Below are 19,549 nucleotides of genomic sequence, written 5' to 3'. Positions count from 1 at the left end.
TTTTAAAATTGCAAAAAAAATATTTTTTCCTATCTTTGTTCGAGACCTGTGCAAACTGCAAAGAGCAAATCCTCCTTTTTGACCTTTGTACCTTATTTAGAATGATTTTATCAAAAATTCTGAAGATACCAATAGAAACTGCCATTTGTTATATTTTAATTACCAAACCAAACAACCACGTGGTAATTCATGTTTCTTCTTGCGCCTGATACAAAAACCTAATTAAAGAGAACCTCTTATTCTTTCGTAGCAACCGCCGTATAGATAGAACGCTGCCGCAAGTCCCGCTGAATTGCCGCCCCCGTAGATATCGATTTCAGAATTATGATTGCCGCCGTAACAGCCTACTCGTTGTTTCTGTAATTTGATCGCCGACTCGTAACTCCTTAGCCGCCGTTCTCCGTTAACTCGATTATCGATTTCTTGACCATGGCTCTGATACCAATTCAAGTCAGGATCGATAATCAAACACGATGTTGGGGAATTTCTGCAAACGATTATCTTTGGATATCTGAGAGTCGTGAAAACACTATCAGATCAAAATTATATGTGGTTCCCAAATATTTTGACCGGATGAAACTCAGAATTATGTGTAAGAATCAAGTATGGATTTGTGTATGTTATGATGAACTAGAAGATATTACGTATGATCAAGATGAATAATATATTAGGGTTGGGTCAGTTATAACTGCTTAGCAGTTATCACAACAACATGTTTGAAATTCAAAAACATAAAAGACGCTCCTGTTGTTTCATTAAAATTAATAATAATATTTGTTACAAAATTTAATATAATTAAATATCGAACACGATGTCCGAAATAAAAATTTTCCAAGTTGACCTGGCAGCTCGACCCCAGCCAGGGGCGCTGCCCCTTGGAACCCCCATGACTTAGGGGCTTCGCCCCTAAGTTCCATTATAATAAGATCAAATAAGTGTGCACCCCGTACCCGACTTATTTAGATTCATATTACAATCAACTTGATCAACAAGATAATCCCTAGTTACACTAAAATCACTAACACAAGATGTAAACAAATAACACTTGTTTATATTAATCAGAAAATCTAACTCCAAAAACTGATTACAATCCTCAAACCCTAACTCGGTTTGACTCTTGATGAACCCTAACTCGGTTGAACCCTAACTCGGTTACATCTCGTGTGTCTCTCTAGATGAACACTAACTCGGTTGTATCTCACACCACACTCTATAATGTCTAACCAAAACTTGGTTAAATAGACTAACCTAACTTGATAGCCAAAACATTACCAGTTATAATTACAATACAATTAAGAAACATAACCACTATGACCTACTTGTCAATATTGGTCCCTCAAGTTCACCGAATTGTGACTTGGTGTCCGAAATGTAGGTCCACTTTGGATGGATCTAACAACTTTACTCTGATCAATCCGTATTGTTACTAGCGGAAATCACTAACAACACTCGGATCTCGGATCTTAGTTGGTAACAAATAAAAGAAAGAAAGGTAGAAAAATAGGTGTTTGGTAGAGAGAGAATCTCTTTATTTCCTTAAAGTTGTTTTTGAATTATGAAGAGTTAGTTGGAGAAATGGGTAAGGTGACCTTTTATATGGTCCCCATTTCTCCAACATTTACATTTTTCCTTACAAAATAAACGTATTGAGGTACGTAATACACCGACTCTAAGCAAATATAAAAACATACACAATCCTAAAACTAATACAGAATATTGGCCATACAATCTCCCTCTAGGATTGAGTATGTCCAGGAACCTTCATCAAGTTCCTTGCTCCATCTTTATTTCTTGAAATCTAGTACTTGTCTTGATCCAACAGCTTGAACGAGATTGGATCTTGGACAATTCTTTATTTTCTGATCTTGAAGAATTGAACTTAATCTTATTTCATGGGAAGGATTGGCAGCAACAAATTTTAGAAACATCAGATGCGGGAGGTTCGACATATAATTTTCTTTTGTTGACTTTCTTGTGCCGACTTGTTTCTTTGCTTTGTCCATCGACTGAGACAAGATCAGTTCCTTTTAAGGTTCAACCGCCAACTGTCACGTTCTCGTTTTCTGTTAAGCGCTTCAACATCAGCAACTTCAATCTCTGCAGCCCAGGACACTTGATCTTGATCTACATGTCCATGTACTGCTGCACAAAACTTAGAGCGAATAAGATTTGTTCACGAACCCACTTGAGGGTCAAAGAAGAATTTTCTTTTTCAAAGCATGCTCTTGGTTTGAAGTATTTGCATAATAACTTTGAAATTTTATTTTATATAGATTTCTCACAAAATATCAATTTCAGTCCCTCAACTTGTAAATGATTTGTTTAACTCCCAGGTTTTCAACGAACTTTGTATGAATGACCTTTACAACAAAACACATGATTTTGAATAAAACAAAGATTTAACAAAATATATATAAACACATAAAAATATAAAATCTTTTTAGAAATTTCATATATTAGACAGAATTACAAATTTTGTCCTTTAAAATAATACGAATTACGGTTCGTGTCCTTTTCTTAGTTTCCTTGCAGGCGGTGTACTTTAAACTTTTTTTTCCTACAAGTTTTGTCCTTTACGCTAACTGGGTTAAAAAAAGTCAGTTAAATCCCATCACGTGAGGCGCATGTGAGGGTAGTTTTGTCCTTTCATATATCTCTGCAACTAACCACATCTTCTTCAATCACCATCATCAATCTCACCAACCAATTACCCATCACAGAATCCACCCTAAACACCCCCGTCAGACTCACCACCACCACCACCGGAATCACAACCTCGCCATCATTAATCTCACCAACCAATCTACCGCCCACAGCCTCGCCGGAGCCGCCGTAGCTACTGCCGTAATGGTGGTCGAAAAACCGACTGTGACGGCGATGGTGATTCTAGGGAAGTAGAAGCTGCCGTAATGGTGGCCGGCGAGGAAGACGGCAGCACCATCTTCGGTATTCTTCTCCGGCGAGGAAGACGGCAGCACCATCTCCGATATCAAAATATTGATAATAGTTAATTACTCTACTCCATCTCTCTTCTTTATATCTTGATATAACAACCACCGGACCATCACAGCACCACCACCACCACCACCACCACCTTTAAACCCCAGCCTCTACCAACCATCATCTCATAATCTTTTGAAACTCAACATCAAGAACTAAACTTGAATTTGTGAGACAAACTGTTGCCAGACTTTAATCCTCTCCAAAAAAATTACCAACCACCCTTTCACCTGCAGATCCAATCACTTACTCCGCCGCCGCCACCAGCACCAAATATACACCCCCCACCCCGCCACCGTACACCGTAAGACAAGGCCTTCAGATATGAGGCAAACCACTAACAATATATTGACATAATAGGTTGGTCGGAAACATGTATGCAGATCAGAGGTGCGATAGTTTTAATGGCATTTCAGATGGTGCCTGTGGTAGCGGTATCAATGGGTTTTCAGATGGCGGCGGCGATTTTAGTATAAATTTTTATATGGTGGCGACGACGGTGTGGAAGTGGTGATGGCTAGGGTTTAAAGGGGTGACGGTGGTCGGGTGGTGCTTTGGTGACGGTGGTCGCCGGCACCCGGCTGTGGTGTAGAGAGAAACAAAAAGACGGAGTAGAAAGAGAGAATGTTGGTGTGGAGAGAGAGAGAGAGAGAGAGAGAGAGAGAAGATGGGAAGAGAGAGAGAGAATCATTTTAATATATATTAGACAAATTACAGGCGAAAAGACAAAAATGCCCTCACATGCGCCTCACGTGAGGGTATTTAACTGGGTTAACCCAGTTAGCGTAAAGGACATAACGTGTAGGAAAAAAATGTTTAAAGGATACCGCCTGCAAGGAAACTTAAAAAAGGACACGAACCGTAATTTGGCTTTTTTTAAAGGACAAAATTTGTAATTGGGTCCATATATTATAATATTTCGAATATATACACATAATATTTTGAAGTTGAAACATAAAATATAACAAGAAAAATAAAAAAATATAGGAGTAAATATGAAATTAATATTATATAACAGTAATATTTACAGAATTTTCTAATGACTTTAATATTTTTGCGAGAAAAATCACAACATGGAATCACATTGATCGATAACGTCCAAGATCACACTTCTATTTGGATATTATTATGCCAAGAACCCAAAGTCGATTGTAAATATATTTTGTCCACTTTAAACTTAACAAGTATTTTGATGTCAGCGTGATACGTTAAGGTATGAATTAAGCACATCACTTATGTGGTCCCCTGTTAATCTGACAAATTACAAACTCCATCATACCTCGGGCATAATTTGTGTTCATCAATATCACCCCGAATTGACTTCGTCCCCCTAATGATTGATCAAAACATTTTGAGCTTGTTTGAACTTTTTGCAAATTTTCTTTCAAACAATATTAAAGGTTGAACCATGGACTTACATGCCTTCATATAAAGTGTTTAGGTCTTACTTGTTTGCCCCACGTCACGTAATTATAATATACCCTTTTATGTTTGATAAATTATCAACATTTTTGTTGTTGATTTTTGAATACTTTTTGAGCATTTTGCAGTTGATATTTCAATATTTAAGTTTAAAGAAAGAAATAATTTTTATTGTGACCAAACATTAACAGACTCGTGTATGACTGACTATTAACATTTTTGCCTACATCGATATGACTTATTTTGGAGTCGGCAACCGTTTCATAGGAGTGTAACCACTAACATAGGCGAGTATTTAAGTTTATATCATTATGACACTTACTCATTTGTCAAGCCTATCTACACATAAAGCAATGATCTTGATGCCTTTTGATATACTCTTTTCATGTGCTAGGATCACTAAAGACAATTTCTTATCATTTTCCAAATGTCGGATCCATTTATCAAAATTTTCTTAATTTTAATTATACGACTCTCTCTAAGCTGGAGCTCCCTCTAAACTAGAGAATATATTTTTGAATCTTTTTTAGATTTTCTTAACGAAATATAATTACATAATAATATATATAATATTTTTGGTAAGCCAAGTGACTTAATTTTGTTTTTCTAAAAGAAAGTAAAATATTTTTGGTGAGTTAAACTTGACTCATTTTCTCCCTCTAAAATTGTGATATATTTGAAAAATATTTACAATTTTATATACAAAAAGATGGATATGTTGTTTTATTCAAAATTGATCGATGGCTTTAGTGAAAATGTCAACAAAGCTATTGTCAGATGAACTATCTTAAGCATGCATTATCACATCATATAAAAAAGTTGAAGAGATTCAAACAGAAGCCAGTAGCTGACGCTGGATCCATCACTTGAGAAACGCTCGACAAGTTGTGGTTGATCTATTTGATCAAGGTTGACATTGTTGAAGTACAAAGTATGAAACATTTCCATTCCCTGAAGTTTGTCATCCCATGTCGCTTATGAACGACTCGAATCCGCCATCGAATGGTTTAATATCAAATAGCAAGGGTTCTCCTCCCATCATATGTCGGGTGCAACTACTATCTAAGTACCTAGTACTCTTTATAGTCCTCCTTGATTGACCCTACACTACTAGAAAATGAGGCTAATGCAACCCTTAGAATGCAACCTTTTTAATTGTGTTGCATTTGACTCTAATAAAACTTCGTTTAATATAAAAGTTGCATTAGTAGATCTAATGCAACACTTTTCATAAAAAGTTGCAATTTTTATTACTTACTGCAACCTTTTTTCTTAAAAGGTTGCATTTTACTAAAATTCGCAACTTACTTCTTAAAAGGTTGCTTTCTTAAAAACTTTGATGTAACTCTTAATTTTTAAAAGTTTGCCTTATTTAATAAAAAAGACAAAGTAAAGGGTTTTGAATTTAAATTAGTAAAAAAAACATCCATTACAATTTGGTGATATTTGATATTTATATATTTTGTTTATATTTAAATAGGTGATAAGATTAATATAGGAATAATTCAAAGTTTGAAATAATATACAAGTTGAACAGATTAAAAAAAAATAGTTCAATAAGGATGGCTACTAAAATCATAAAACTAATACGAATTCTTATCAGAAAGACTCAAATTCGAGTATTTTGGCAGAGATCTATACATAGAAATTATGGAGCTAAAGAATAGTTGATTTCATACCGTTTACTTAAACTAAAGAAAAGATGGCAATTAAATATTATTAACCTTTTACATCACTAATAATTTATGTAACTTAAATAGCACTAAAACATATTACTAACATATTATAGATCCAGCCATAACTACTTTTTAAATAAAGTTATTAGAAACTAAGAAAATTAACCCTTTTTAAAAACTAATCCACATAAAATTTCCCTTGCATCGAAATTTCATAACCTTTTCCCACCAATTACTACATCAATATTCCCCCCAAAATCTCCATCATAAGTCATAACTGTAAAATCCTAATCCGATGATTCACAGCGAAGGTTTTTCCTAATCGCCAGCCACGCACAAAATCTCCAGCATGTTCTCCTCGACAGATTCAGTGGTATGTCATTTGAAGCCCTTATTACTTTCCCCTGTTAATTGCTCGAAGCACTTTAATAGAATTGACAAACGATAGGTATCCAAGAACAATATTGCTTACATGTATGTGCTTAATTTTGATTAAAATTGTTGTTCCATTTTATTTTCAATCAGTGGGAATCAGAATTAAGTTTGAAATATGTTTTATGCTGGAGATCAGTTGTTTTTTTACACTTACCTAAGCTTTCTTTTTAGTGTTTGAAATCTGTTTTATGTGAAGTTTCTTATATTGGTTATGTATTTAATCGTTTAACTTTGGCTTCCAGCCACCAACCATAAACATCATAATTATGCTCTGAGTTATACTTCAGGAGTCCAGACTCCCTTTCAATCCATGGGATCTTGTTTCGAAAGTTTATGGTTACCATCATATATTCAGCCTGACTAGTACAAGCTCCTACCAAGTTTTGAAATAGTAACATTGCTAGTTGGTCCGAAAATTGACTAGTACAAGCTCGTACCTGGTTCAAAATTTATGCATTTAGGAGTTCATAAGCTGTAATTGAGTTTAGCCATTGTTATAATGTTTATTCATTTGGAAAGGCCCTACAGGTTTGTCTTTAAGTTTTAGAATAAAATCGATTCATATCTATGCATAATGATCCGTTTAATGTTGTGTGTTGCTTACTTCTTGCCATCTTGTTTTCAAATGCTAATCACTTTTGTGATCCCGAATTTTGTCACCATGGCTGGTCATGGACTTATTAGAGGAACTGCCAACAGTGATCTTGTATCCCGACCTAAGCTCTTCACTTCTTTTTCCTCAGGTACCCCTCCATTTTATTTTACCAATTTAAATGTTGTATGCTATTAACTAGTTAGTTATCTGTTTAAACACAATCGAGTATAAAAGAAATAGTATTAGACTATTGAAGCTATTCTAGTTAAGCAATGGAAGTTATTAGATACCAATGAACTTTAAATTTGAAATATCTGTGAGCTTTATATAATTCCTATCACTATTTTAACTCAATATAGTAAATTAAAAGAGCTAGTAGATGGCATTAACTAGGACAACTTTACATCATTAAATATACTAAAGGTGAATGCTTACTAGCATAAACCAATATTTTATACACTAAGATGTAAAAATCACTAAAAACCAAGAATTTATGAATTTTAATATTTTAAATCATATTGATTTTACAAACAGAGCCCTATGCCCCTAAAACATGTGATTTAAGAACTTGCTCAACAATACTTTCTAAGCTTTGTAATGGTATTGTTCTTCAACATTATTTCAGTAAAATTGATAGTTTAGGCCTTTTAGCAAAATATGGCAATTTTGACTTGTGTGCAGGAATAAAAGAAGAACAGCAAGCCTATAGTGGAAGTCCACGATAAGGTAGATCCTCATCTGAAGTAATGCAAAAATAAAATTACGCATATTGTCGAATTTATGTTAGAGGCATTACAAATACATTGATAAAAAAAGTAGATGTTGCTTGCGCATCATACATGCTTTCCAGGGGCTGATGGAATCATTCAAAGCAAACACTGAAGTTGAGAAAACTAAGTTGCTTGAAATGCCTAGAGATTGAATTGTGGAAGAAAAAGAGCTGGACTCATCGATGCTATACGAGAAGATATTACAATCATTAACAAAACTTGGAAGCTAAGATGCGGAAGGTTACAATATAACTACTTGTTGGAGATCTAGATGAGTAGAATGTTTTCATTTCTCATTATCTTAATTGACACTTTTTGTTAACATTATTGTTTTTTTGTACAAAAATGTAAAATTATGTCTAAGAATCAATGATATTTGTGTTATTATTGTTTTGGTGTGATCTCGATTGAATGCATATTAGTTTATAGCAATTGAATTTACTTTACAAAGTTGCATTTGAGTGTAAAAAAAGTTGCAAAATCTTTTATTATAAAGATAATAATGGTTGTATTAGACATAGAGAAAAGTTGCATTTGAGTATTAAAAAAGTTGCATTTCAAACTAAAAAAGTTGCATTAGAATACATAAAAGTTGCATACTAAAAAGGTTGCGTCTTAATAATAAATGCAACACTTTCAAAAAAGGTTGCAATAAGCCTTAAAAAAAGTTGCGTTAGATCTAATGCAACTGCTTCTAATGCAGCCCTTAATAAAGGTTACAATAGGCCTAATGCAACCTTTTAAAAGCCTAATGCAACATTTTGTTGGGGTTGCATTAGCCTCGTTTTCTTGTAGTGCTACATGCACTAAGCATTTAAGTGGACACGGGTTCCCGAGACTTAGTTGTCTCGGGAAAGTCGACTATAAATCAATTAAACTTCATTTTATTTCTTGAAAACAATTTATTTCTTGGTGACTCATCGCTTGAAGAACAATCCTTAGGAATCCAAGCACAAACGTGTTCCTTGATTTTGGCAATTTTGGACTTTTGTCTTCTTGATTTTAAAACTATTTTTTGGTAAATCCTTAGACTTTTCAATCTTAGGATCCTTTTTGATTTTATCCTTTTTAGTTTTCCAAAATGGTTTTCTCTTGCATTTTACTTTATTGACTTCGGATCTCACATCCACTTCACTGGCTTTACTATCGGCTTGATCAATCCTTGAATCTGGGTTACTTAAATCACCTTCTGGGGACTGACTAAGTCGCCTTTGAATATCAAGTTGTTGCTTGAACCAGTGCTTGCAATGTCTTGCAAGGTGAGAAGAATGACCACAAACAAAACAACACTTTCTCTTAGGAGCACTATAGAACTCATCAGACCTATAAAATGGTTGGTGCGGTGGGAAAGGTGATCCTTGGAAAGGAACATGATCAGAGAGCACATTTGATGTGTGACCCGATCATCAAAAAATTAGTGTAATATGAATCAACAAAATTTTGTTAATAATAACCATAATAGTTGTTATCAAAACATATTTACATGAAGTACTCGGTTGATTATCATTTTCAAACACTTTTCTTTTACTTGAATTATCCTCAGTCTCACAACTTGATGATGAACAACTTGATATGTTCACCTCAACAGGCCTTTCCACCGACCCACTTTCTTCCTCACAAACTACTGAAGAAGATGAACTACCATTAGGACCTACTGAAGGAAGAATTGGATCAACTGTCTTGGGAACAGCAGGAACAAATGTGTTTCGTTTTGGCACGTGACCAATACCACAGAACATTTCGTCCTTAGGTGGTGAGGTAAAACTAAAATGAGGAAGGCTAGTATAGTTATCATTGAATGGAGGTGAAACTGCAGAACTATCATAGCATATTCCTAACTTTACTTTTAACCCCATTTGTGCCCCAATTAATTTATTGCTTCTCAGATGCTAACTTAAAGTTTTCAATGGTAATTTTTCTTTGGGCTAACTCAAGTTCTAACTCAACAATCTTAGCATTTTACTTAATTACATGTCTTTCATGATATTCAGCTAATTTTTGAGTTGCAAAAACGTTTTCACTAAGATTAGCCATGTCATCACCATGTGTTTTAATCCCGGTAGCATAGATCTTTTCAGTCTTTTTAAATTCATCATTCTGACATTTAATGCTTTGAATTTGTTCTAAGATTTTAGCATTACGATTTCTATAGTATAGAACTTTATCAATGTAAGCTTGTGAACAGAGTTTATGTACCTCGGGAATGAGAGAGGCAGGTGTAGGGATTCCACCAGTAGTGCTTGATGAGGTGCTTGCTTGACTACTTCCACCTGCAGCACACTCGGGGATGATAGGACTTGCTTGACTGCTTACACTCGTAACACTTTTCTCAGCTTTATTTTCTTTTGACCGATTGTTTATTCGAAGCTTGGCATCCATTGATTCAAAAGACTTATGGTAGAAGTCAACTCTGAGAGTGTTAAGGTATCCAAGTTTGTCGTTCTATTGATGGTAATCACACTGCTATTCCATGTGTAAGGCAGCGAATTCAACAATTTCATGTTGATCTTAGACAACTTATTTGTGATACCGACACTTCTCAATTTAATAACGAGTGACTCAAATCTGTTGATGAGAGAGGCAACAGATTCTCCTTGAATATGTTTAAACATGTTGACTTTTCTTTTAACATGTCCTTTTGGCCTCCCTCATATTGAGACTTCCTTCAAGCTTAGAATTGCAAAACATTTTTTTTTAACAAAAGACTAAGTAAAAATAACAGTATTTTTGGTCAAAGTCAACTGGTCAACGGGTCAAAGTCAACAGATCAGATTCGAATCCCCATTCGAATAGATTTTTTTTGTCAAAAGTCAAGTGGTCAACGGGTCAAAGTCAAGAGTTCAGATTCGAATCCCCATTCGAATAGATTTTTTTTGGTCAAAGTCAACTGGTCATATTCGAATCCCCATTCGAATAGAATTTTTTTTCAAAGTCAACGGTCAAAGGTTGACCGGCTCGGTTAGCCGCTGACTGGCTGCTCGATTAGCCGGACCGGCTCGATTAGTCGATTTTATTTATTTATTTATTTATTTTTATTTTTTTTGGAAGATATGAAGCCAAAGATCAATAAAGTCTAAAGAACTTTAGCTTAAAACCAATAGATTGGCCTAGATCTGAGCTTTTAAACTAGATCTGAGCTCGGACACGAAAACCAAGAAAACCAAGAAAACCAAAAAACTTAGATCTGAAGATTTTTGGGTATTTCTTGGATGAAAAGTACTCCAGATGTAGTGAGCAACACCAAAATCAACCTCAAATCTATCAAAAACTAAGATCAAAACCCGAAATGTTTGATCCGAAAACCACAAAGTTTAGCCGAAGGCTCTGATACCACCTGTAGGTCCTCTTTGGATGGATCTAACAACTTTACTCGGATCAATCCGTATTGTTAGCTAGCGAAATCACCAACAACACTCGGATCTCGGATCTAGATTGTAAGAAATAAAAGAAAGAAAGGTAGAAAAGTAGGTGTTTGGTAGAGACAGAATCTCTTTATTTCCTTAAAGTTGTTTTTGAATTATGAAGAGTTAATTGGAGAAATGGGTAATGTGACCTTTTATATGGTCCCCATTTCTCCAACATTTACATTTTGTCCTTACAAAATAAACGTACCGAGTTACGTAATACACCGACTCTAATCAAATATAAAGACATACACAATCCTAAAACTAATATAGAATATTGGCCTACACAAAATTACTTCCAACAGATTATGGTTGCAAGGATAGTTGAGGCAATGTTTATACGAGTTAGTTTCCTTTCGAAAATGATTACGGATTAATACGGGGCAAATACACGTACAAACTGATGTAAACTTGTTCAGGGGCAAAGTTGGAATACTGAAAAGTTTCTTTGTTTAAGATGCTTGAATGTGCAGATCACAATTCAGAATAATATTGGTGGTGTCATGATATATAATACTTATAGTTTGTGTTTGTTTTGTAAGATTGAGAAATATTGCTGTTGACTTAAAGCCCACAGTCATTTATTATCTTAGAACTGAATATAATATCAATTGTAATTGAAACATATTTTATTATGCATTAGGCATTTACATTTTGGAATATAACAGCAAATTATGCTCATACTTTATAGAATTCATGTACCTTGATACGTAAATGCAGTGCTTGGAGCCTTTTACTTGCGACTCACGAGCCCGGATATTGATGCGTACGTGCCAATGTCTAGAGACATTCACGACGTGTAAACACACAAACACACCCTCGCGGCTCAACGCGTGGGTTAAAAAACTTGTTATTCTCAATTTATTATAGTAGAAAAACAACAACGAGCACAATAGGCCTTTTTAACTTGTACTCATTAGTTCTCTCTTTAACCCTATAAAATATAAAAACAACTTAACGCAATTGCATTTCAACAAATATTTAAACTGAACATGCAATACTATTAATAATTAATCACAACCAAACATCCACTTGCCGTAAACTATCATGCCCTCCTTCAAAGCCAGCACTAAATGGTAAAGTTTTTTTGACTTCCTTTATTAACAAAAGTATCCAGCTTCAACCCTCTGGCTTTCAAATTTTGGCTCCATCAGTCCCTGAAGTTTTCTAGCTTTTATTTCCAGCCACCAACTTACCTATTCTCTTTATAAAATATAAATATGTCGTGTAAAACAAATGCACAAAATAACTATCTAGTTTTAAACTTATCAATGTTTGCAACTTAATTGATAACTTTTAACACATTTATATCGTGTTACAATGGTTTTTTAATCTTAAAGAGGGTGTTGCATTGTGTATATTGTCAGGGCTGTCTATGAGATTTCAAGTGTCCAAAACGAATATAAGAAATGCATCCTATATAATTTTTTTTTCAACACGCATTTATAAATGTGTTAATTGCTAAATTTATAGAATCCGGACCCAGCCCATTTGAATTACTATTCCTAAACACTTACATAAGTTAAGTTTTATATTATTTATAAAACCAAAAATAGAAAAAGAAAAGCCAATTTACAAAAACAGAAAAAGAAAATGACAGAAAAGTACAAAACTTTACATAATATAACCATGCATGTGGAGAAAACAATACACATTTGCTATGGTCTCACTTTCCCTAGTCTCACAACTAAAGACAATTTATCCTAATATAATTTTTTTCTCTATGTAAATTTAAGGATTTTTGAATATTTTATTTTAGCCAGTAATATCTAACGTTTTAGTTGCATGAACTTGATTACCTGAGTAATTTGTAATGACAAGTGACATAAAACACACAAACCCAACGAAAAATACAAAACATTTGGAATGGATTATGAGACGGGTACGAGACTGGGCATGAGATAAAGTATAACTTTTTTTCTCGGATCTAGGTAGGTACGTGTATACTGGAAATACTAAAAAAATTAACAGTAATAAATAATATTTGATCAAACAAAGTATTACGAAGTCAGTACGGCGGTCGATGTATTGATCATCAATATAACTCTGTAATTGATGGATTTGCCTGCGTAGGTCGACCACTTATCTTCCATCCTTGCAACTCTAGACAATGTGTGATAAAATGAGCACACTCTCTATATAAAATCAATTACAAATACACATAATGGCTTGAAAAAGGGACATACCTGTCTCATCAACTGTATCTCCAACTAATACTCTAAACCAATCAGGAGCCAAACTATTAACCTCCATAAACTTAAAAAAATCATGCCGACAAAGATAATAAGCTCCGGTGCTTAGTTTAAATCTAGACAAATCGCCTCCAAGAGTTTCTTCATGCCTTCCCATGTTAGATTCCAAGGTCGAATTTGATACATCATATGTGTACACAAGACTTGCTCCACACTCGATAACCTCCAATCCACTCATCACGATGATAGACACAGTAATCTTATCTCCACTGTGTAATTTGTTTCCGATTGGCCAATAGCTAAACCATACACCAACTTCTCCAAATCCAGGTTTACCAAAGACAGTTGGGTTGTACATCAAATCAACACCATTGTTTGTACTGATTCTAGCAAACCATACCGAATTATCACTTGAAATTGTATATTTGAAAGTGACATTTAATCCTGTAAGCCTCCTACTTTTGGGATATTGAGGAACATCAAAGTACAAAGATGACGATTCTGATATATGTTGTGTCATGTTTGGATCCTTTGTGTCTGGCAATGATGTGCTCATTATACCAAATTCGCACAACATCTACACAACACAAGAAAAAAGTTCAGTTATTCACATATACTTAGACTGTAGGTGGTATAAAGATGTGCTCGTGCAAGCTTATGCATCTGTAGAGAGCAGAAAATCAAACCTGGACCGGAAACTTCTGCCAATGGTGAGCTCATTGTTGCCAATGAGGCAGACCTCATGATCTTGATATTCTTTTAGCCACTTCATATGTCCCAAATAACTTCCCTCAAGTTCGCCTACTGGTTCCAGTTTGATAATGCCTTCAACTTCTGACATCCAAACTCTTGCAATGTGAACCTGTGTGATTCGAAGGTTACTATCTCTAGCGACTCACAGTAGTTTATATACTATTCTGTAAGAGTATTTGGAAGATATGGAAGCCTCTTCAATTTTGAGCACATAGTCACATCGAGGACCCGTAGATTTATAAGATGACTGTAACTAGGAAGTGATTCAAACAGATTATTGCTTAAAGTCAAGTATTGCAATGATGATTGATCACTTAAACTAAGAGGAAAGTAATTAGTATTCTCAATATTGCAGTCCTTGAGGAACAACCGTTTTAGTGAACGTGGCAATGAAAACGAACGCCTTTGATTGGAATTTGAAGTTACTAGCCGTAGTAGTGTACTGGTTTTATCTCCCTCCAAACAATTTTTCACACTGTGTCATGTCTAATAGAGTAAGATTTGTAAGGTCACCAAGGGTTTCACAAACATGAACCAACAAGTGACAGCAAGAAAGAATCAAAGTCTCAAGATTAGGAAGTCGGAAAATGTTGCAGACTTTTTGTAGGCTTTGTGAGTCTTTAAGATTTAGGATCCGCAATGATGGAAGAATCTACAACAAAAAACAAGTTTTACATAGTTCTCTAAATCCACAAAACCATAGAAAGTGAAAAAGTTAATAGGAAAAGCAATGGTTTGAATCTGTACCGTGGGTGGTTCAAAGTTTTCCAATTTGCTATGGCTCATATCTATAGCCACCATGTTTCCCATTAATAACTCAGAGGGTATGGTCGCTAAATGAAATCCATGGCAACAAAGCAATCTTAAATCTTCAGGGAAATTATCAAAAGATCCTGTTAGGGGCACATGTTTGAGCAAGAGCAATTTTAGGTTATCCATTTGTTTAAGTGTATCCGTCCTAAGCATATTTCCTGACTGCAACGAAAGCAAGAAGACTGTTAGTAATAATAAAGTAAGTATGGCTACGTATTAAAAGACGCCCCTAAGGCATTGATAGGAAGACTTGTAGAAACGTGAGGTTAAACAATCAAACGCATATATAAAATAAAGATTAAACTTCGATTTTCGTCCATAAGGTTTGGTCCATTAATAATCAACTGTAAGGCCAATTTTAGTGTCATACGATATCAAATTACGAAACCCGTTATATATTTAATGGTCAAGCAAATAATTGAGGCCGACAAGAAACCGGACACGAAACGAGAGCTTCAACACGCGTTTAGCTTCAACGGGGAGAAAACTTCTAGATTATGTATTAGGCTATAAATAGAACCACTTGTAGTCTTTTATGTGTGTGTGTTTGTAAGATGTAAATCACCACCCAAGGGGAGCTCACTTTGGGTGGGTCGGTTCTTAGTTTATTATATAAATCTTTTAACCGATTACGGAGTCGTTCACTATACTTATTATCTTTATATTTTTGTTCGATCATTTGATTTACCGCACCCGTCTCGACACGTTTATCGAGAGCAAAACCGTTCCGTGGTCGTTTTGGGACCTACAATTGGTATCAGAGCGGGTCGAATCTTATGATTCAACTTTGCTCTTGATATTCGGGTTCTATTTCCGCTATTACCTGAACCGAGACGTTAATTTCTTGAAGTTTTTGAAGATCTGTTGAAGTTTTGAAAATAAAGTTTGGTGTTTGGAAATAAAGTTTGATGATTTAAGGAAAATTTTGTAAGAATCTATCTTGTGTGATGTCATGTGGCATTAAGAACTTTTATTTATTATATAGTATAGATAGATGTCATGTATTGTAATCTTTTGTACGCGCTTAATAAAATACCTTAGTTGCAGCCCGTGGACGTAGGTCGCCTTGACCGAACCACGTAAAATCTCGTGTCTCTTATTTATTGTTTTCGTTTGTGCGTGTGTGTTTGTGTTTCGATTGTGTACCAACTCTGATTAATACCTAACAAGTGGCATCAGAGCCGAAGGTTCGTTAACTACTCGAGTGCACTGAGACGGAACGACACCATCATCGATTTGAAGGTTATGCTGCTAAAACCCTTGGAAGGAATTTTTTTTTTTGCTTTGGTTTGGCACAATATTCTAGAAAAAGGAATTAAGGGTTATTATTGTTGGTGAAGAGGAATTCCTTTTCTTTTTGTTACATTCTGTCGTGACTTCAAATAAAAAAAATAGAGGTTTTCTATTTTTTTGCTTATGACCTGTTAGACGGCGACGTATACGAAGAGAAATAAAACCATCTGTTTTGTGTTCAAGCAATTGGGTTGGACTTTTTAGTCCTATTGAATCACCGCCGTGCCACCGAAAGTACACCACCGCCGTGCCGGAAAACACCATCAACTACAGTCGCGCGACTGTAAATCAAATAAGTGGTGTCGGCTGCTTCTTGTTGTCGGATTAAAACTGATAGCCGCTCAACGGGAAGTCTACAACCTCTGCTTCAACCGTCGATCAGGAGAAACCATGTTTACTCGTTTCTTGTCTTTTGACATTGGTTGGGTGTTTAAGATTCGGTATGTTATTCGGGTTTGCTTTGATTGTGTGGGTCGGATATTTATTGACAGGTGTTGCGGGTTAGAGTATTGTTTATTCGTTTTTTTTCTTTGTTTCTCGTTTGCGATGTCTAGAGACGGGAAGGTTCGAATCGACAAGTTTAACTAGACTGATTTTGCATGGTGGAAAAATGCAAATAGAGGCGCTACTTTGTGAACATGATTTGGATATGGTATTGGAAGAATATCTGGATAAATATAGATAAAGCTGAAGAAGAAATTTGGAACTCAAAGGACAACAAAGCTAGAGGTAAAATTACATTGGCTTTGACGAGGAGCGTTGCATTTTATATTATAAAAGAAACCACAGCTTGTGGTATGATGACAGCTCTGTCAAATATGTATGAAAAACCGTATGCGTCCAATAAGGTGTTCTTGATGATGGAATTGTTTACAACAAGGATGTACGAGGGAAGTTCAGTCACGGGTCACATTAATGATTTTAACTCGATCATGTCCAGGTTAGCTTCTGTGGGCATGAAGTTGGATAATGAGACTCAAGCTGTGATATTGTTATCTTCTTTGCCTAAGAATTGGTTCGGAACTGTAAAAGCCATTACTTGTTCTACGGGGGCCGATGGTTTGACATTTGAGGGGGTCTGAGACATTGTGTTGGGACGTTCGCCGGAAAAGAACGAGTGGCGGATCATCTTCTGGCAGAGAAAAGGAAAATAAAGGAAATTAACATGAGCAGTGGGAGTCGGGGGAGGAGTTCGTTTAGAACCCGGAAGAATATGAAGTGCTGGAGGTGTAATGAAGTTAGACATGTTAAGAGTGATTATACAAACAAATTACAAGGAAAGGCTGCTGAGGTTAACACTACTGAACAGGTTAATGAAGGGGTCATTGATGACAAGGCATTATTTTTAGTGTTGATAGCATGGTGGACTCTTGGGTCATGGATTCCGGATCTTCGTTTCACGCTACGCACATCGGGGAGACGATGGTGAATCTAAAGGTTGGTAACTTTGAGAAGGTACGTATTGCTAATGGTGATGTTCTTGATGTTACGGGCATGTGGGATATTAATTTGGTAACTCCATTGGGAACCGTTTGGAACTTGAAGAATGTTAGGGTTATTCCATCGTTTAAGAGAATGCTTATCTCTGTTAGTCAACTGGATGAACTAGGCATGGAAGTAAAGTTTGGTGGAAATAAATGGAAGGTAACTAAAGTCAGTCTGGTTATTGCTCATGGAACAGGTATGTTTCATTATACATGGTGGAAATACCTACTGAGGGAAGTATGTCCCTCAAAACAAAGTCGGGTTCGCTGAGTCCAAATAAGGTTCAATTTGCAAGAGTGGAGCCTAGTGCCAAGGTGATTCAAGCTGGGCGGGGTCGGAGGTCTAAAACAGGTCAGGGGTTTGGTGACAGTGGGAGCGCGGGTTGTGTTCCGGGAACGGTTACAAGACAATGTTGGGATTTGAAAACCTTTATTCCGATTGATAAAATCTCTCCTAGGGAACTCTTGCTGAAAGAGGAGAGTGGTAGTGGTTCTCGGGTTATCTCTGGAACTCAGTTGAAATAGAGGACTGGTCAGTTTTGATTGACGAGTTGGAGCTCGGTGGAGTTTCAACTGGCACTTCTGGTACTTGGTGTTGAAGGGGGTTGCTGCAACTAGGTGATAAGTCTTAGCTTGTTTATGGGATCTGGAAGCCTGGAAGACTTGTTAATAAAGATTACTAATATTACTGATTACTGGGTTGCTTTGTACTTGAATGGTGGGCTGGAGTTTATCGCAAGGCCTTCAAGTGGGAGATTGTTAGGATTAGTGAAGGCCTTTGGGTCGGGTTCGTTGGTTGATGATTAGAAGACAAAAGGGGCGGCCATTTAATTATGGAGGATGTCCCATTTAGAGTTTTCTTGGTCCCTACTCTATTAAACCTAATTGTTACTATATATATCATGCCATGTATTGTAATCTTTTGTACCATGTTTAATTAAATACCCTAGTTGCTGCCCGAGGACGTAGGTCGCCTTGACCGAACCACGTAAAATCTCGTGTCTCTTATTTATTGTTTTCGTTTGTGCGTGTGTGTTTGTGTTTCCGCTGCATACCAACTCTGATTAATACCTAACATTCTCGTGCAAGCTTAAGCATATGTAGAGAGAGGAAAATCAAACCTGGATACGACAACTTCTGCCAATGGTGAGCTCATTGTTGCCAATGAGGCAGACCTCATGATCTTGATATTCTTTTAGCCACTTCATATGTCCCAAATAACTTCCCTCAAGTTTGCCTACTGGTTCCAGTTTGATGATGCCTTTAACTTCTGACAAATTAATACAGCCTTCACATCCAAACTCTAGAAGTGTGAACCTGTGTGATTCGAAGGTTACTTTCTCTAGAGACTCACAATAGATTGGATCGATTGATAACAAATTGGATCGATAACCAATAATACGAACACAATAGATATTGGAAACGATTTCTTTATTAATCTGAATGTGTTTGTGATGTTTACAATCAACCAAGGAGGGGTATTTATACCCTCCAGTGACGGTTATTGCCGGAGACGGTTATTCCGATGGTTACTCCGGCAAGGGTTCGTTATTTAAAATCTTTACACAAACTATCATCTAATTACATTTATGGCACTAAACTATACTAACGGTATTTTCTAATAAACTTAACAGGGTCGATGATTAACTAACAATAACCCCCTTAATCTCGATCTTGTATTGCGAGGTCCTTGACACCGAGTAGTTCGCGCA

The 19,549-nt window shown here is 35.9% G+C and overlaps 1 protein-coding gene across 3 annotated transcripts; it reads right to left on the bottom strand.

Annotated features, from left to right (window-relative positions):
- Window positions 1-12,239: 12,239 nt before the first annotated feature.
- On the bottom strand, window positions 12,240-19,189 carry LOC143596631 (uncharacterized). Of its 3 annotated transcripts, none has more exons than XM_077075354.1 (4): window positions 18,959-19,189; window positions 13,489-14,071; window positions 13,307-13,405; window positions 12,240-12,505 (listed from the first exon to the last, which is right to left on the bottom strand). In XM_077075354.1, exons 1-3 carry the CDS (start codon window positions 19,043-19,045, stop codon window positions 13,338-13,340), a joined length of 738 nt encoding a protein of 245 aa, XP_076931469.1. In that variant the 5' UTR covers window positions 19,046-19,189; the 3' UTR covers window positions 12,240-12,505; window positions 13,307-13,337. The 3 variants fall into 3 exon arrangements, with proteins under 3 accessions (XP_076931469.1, XP_076931470.1, XP_076931471.1); XM_077075355.1 differs by having other exon boundaries at window positions 12,240-12,498; XM_077075356.1 differs by having other exon boundaries at window positions 12,240-12,459.
- Between the last annotated feature and the right edge of the window lie 360 nt (window positions 19,190-19,549).

This window comes from Bidens hawaiensis, unplaced genomic scaffold (assembly GCF_021521415.1).
Source record: "Bidens hawaiensis isolate Kalapana, Puna unplaced genomic scaffold, B.hawaiensis_p1.1 tig00046799_1, whole genome shotgun sequence".
NCBI classification, from domain to species: Eukaryota; Viridiplantae; Streptophyta; class Magnoliopsida; order Asterales; family Asteraceae; genus Bidens; species Bidens hawaiensis.
Note: the sequence above shows the minus strand (reverse complement) of the source record. Positions and strands in the feature narration are given on the sequence as shown.

Excerpts from the sequence above, each read along its gene's own strand:
- LOC143596631 (XM_077075354.1), bottom strand. The coding sequence starts at position 19,045 with ATGAAGTGGCTAAAAGAATATCAAGATCATGAGGTCTGCCTCATTGGC. Across the intron at positions 14,072-18,958 it reads GCAGAAGTTGTCGTATCCAG|ATGTTGTGCGAATTTGGTAT; the intron begins GTTTGATTTTCC and ends TGTGTTGTGTAG. Across the intron at positions 13,406-13,488 it reads AGATACAGTTGATGAGACAG|AGTTGCAAGGATGGAAGATA; the intron begins GTATGTCCCTTT and ends CACATTGTCTAG.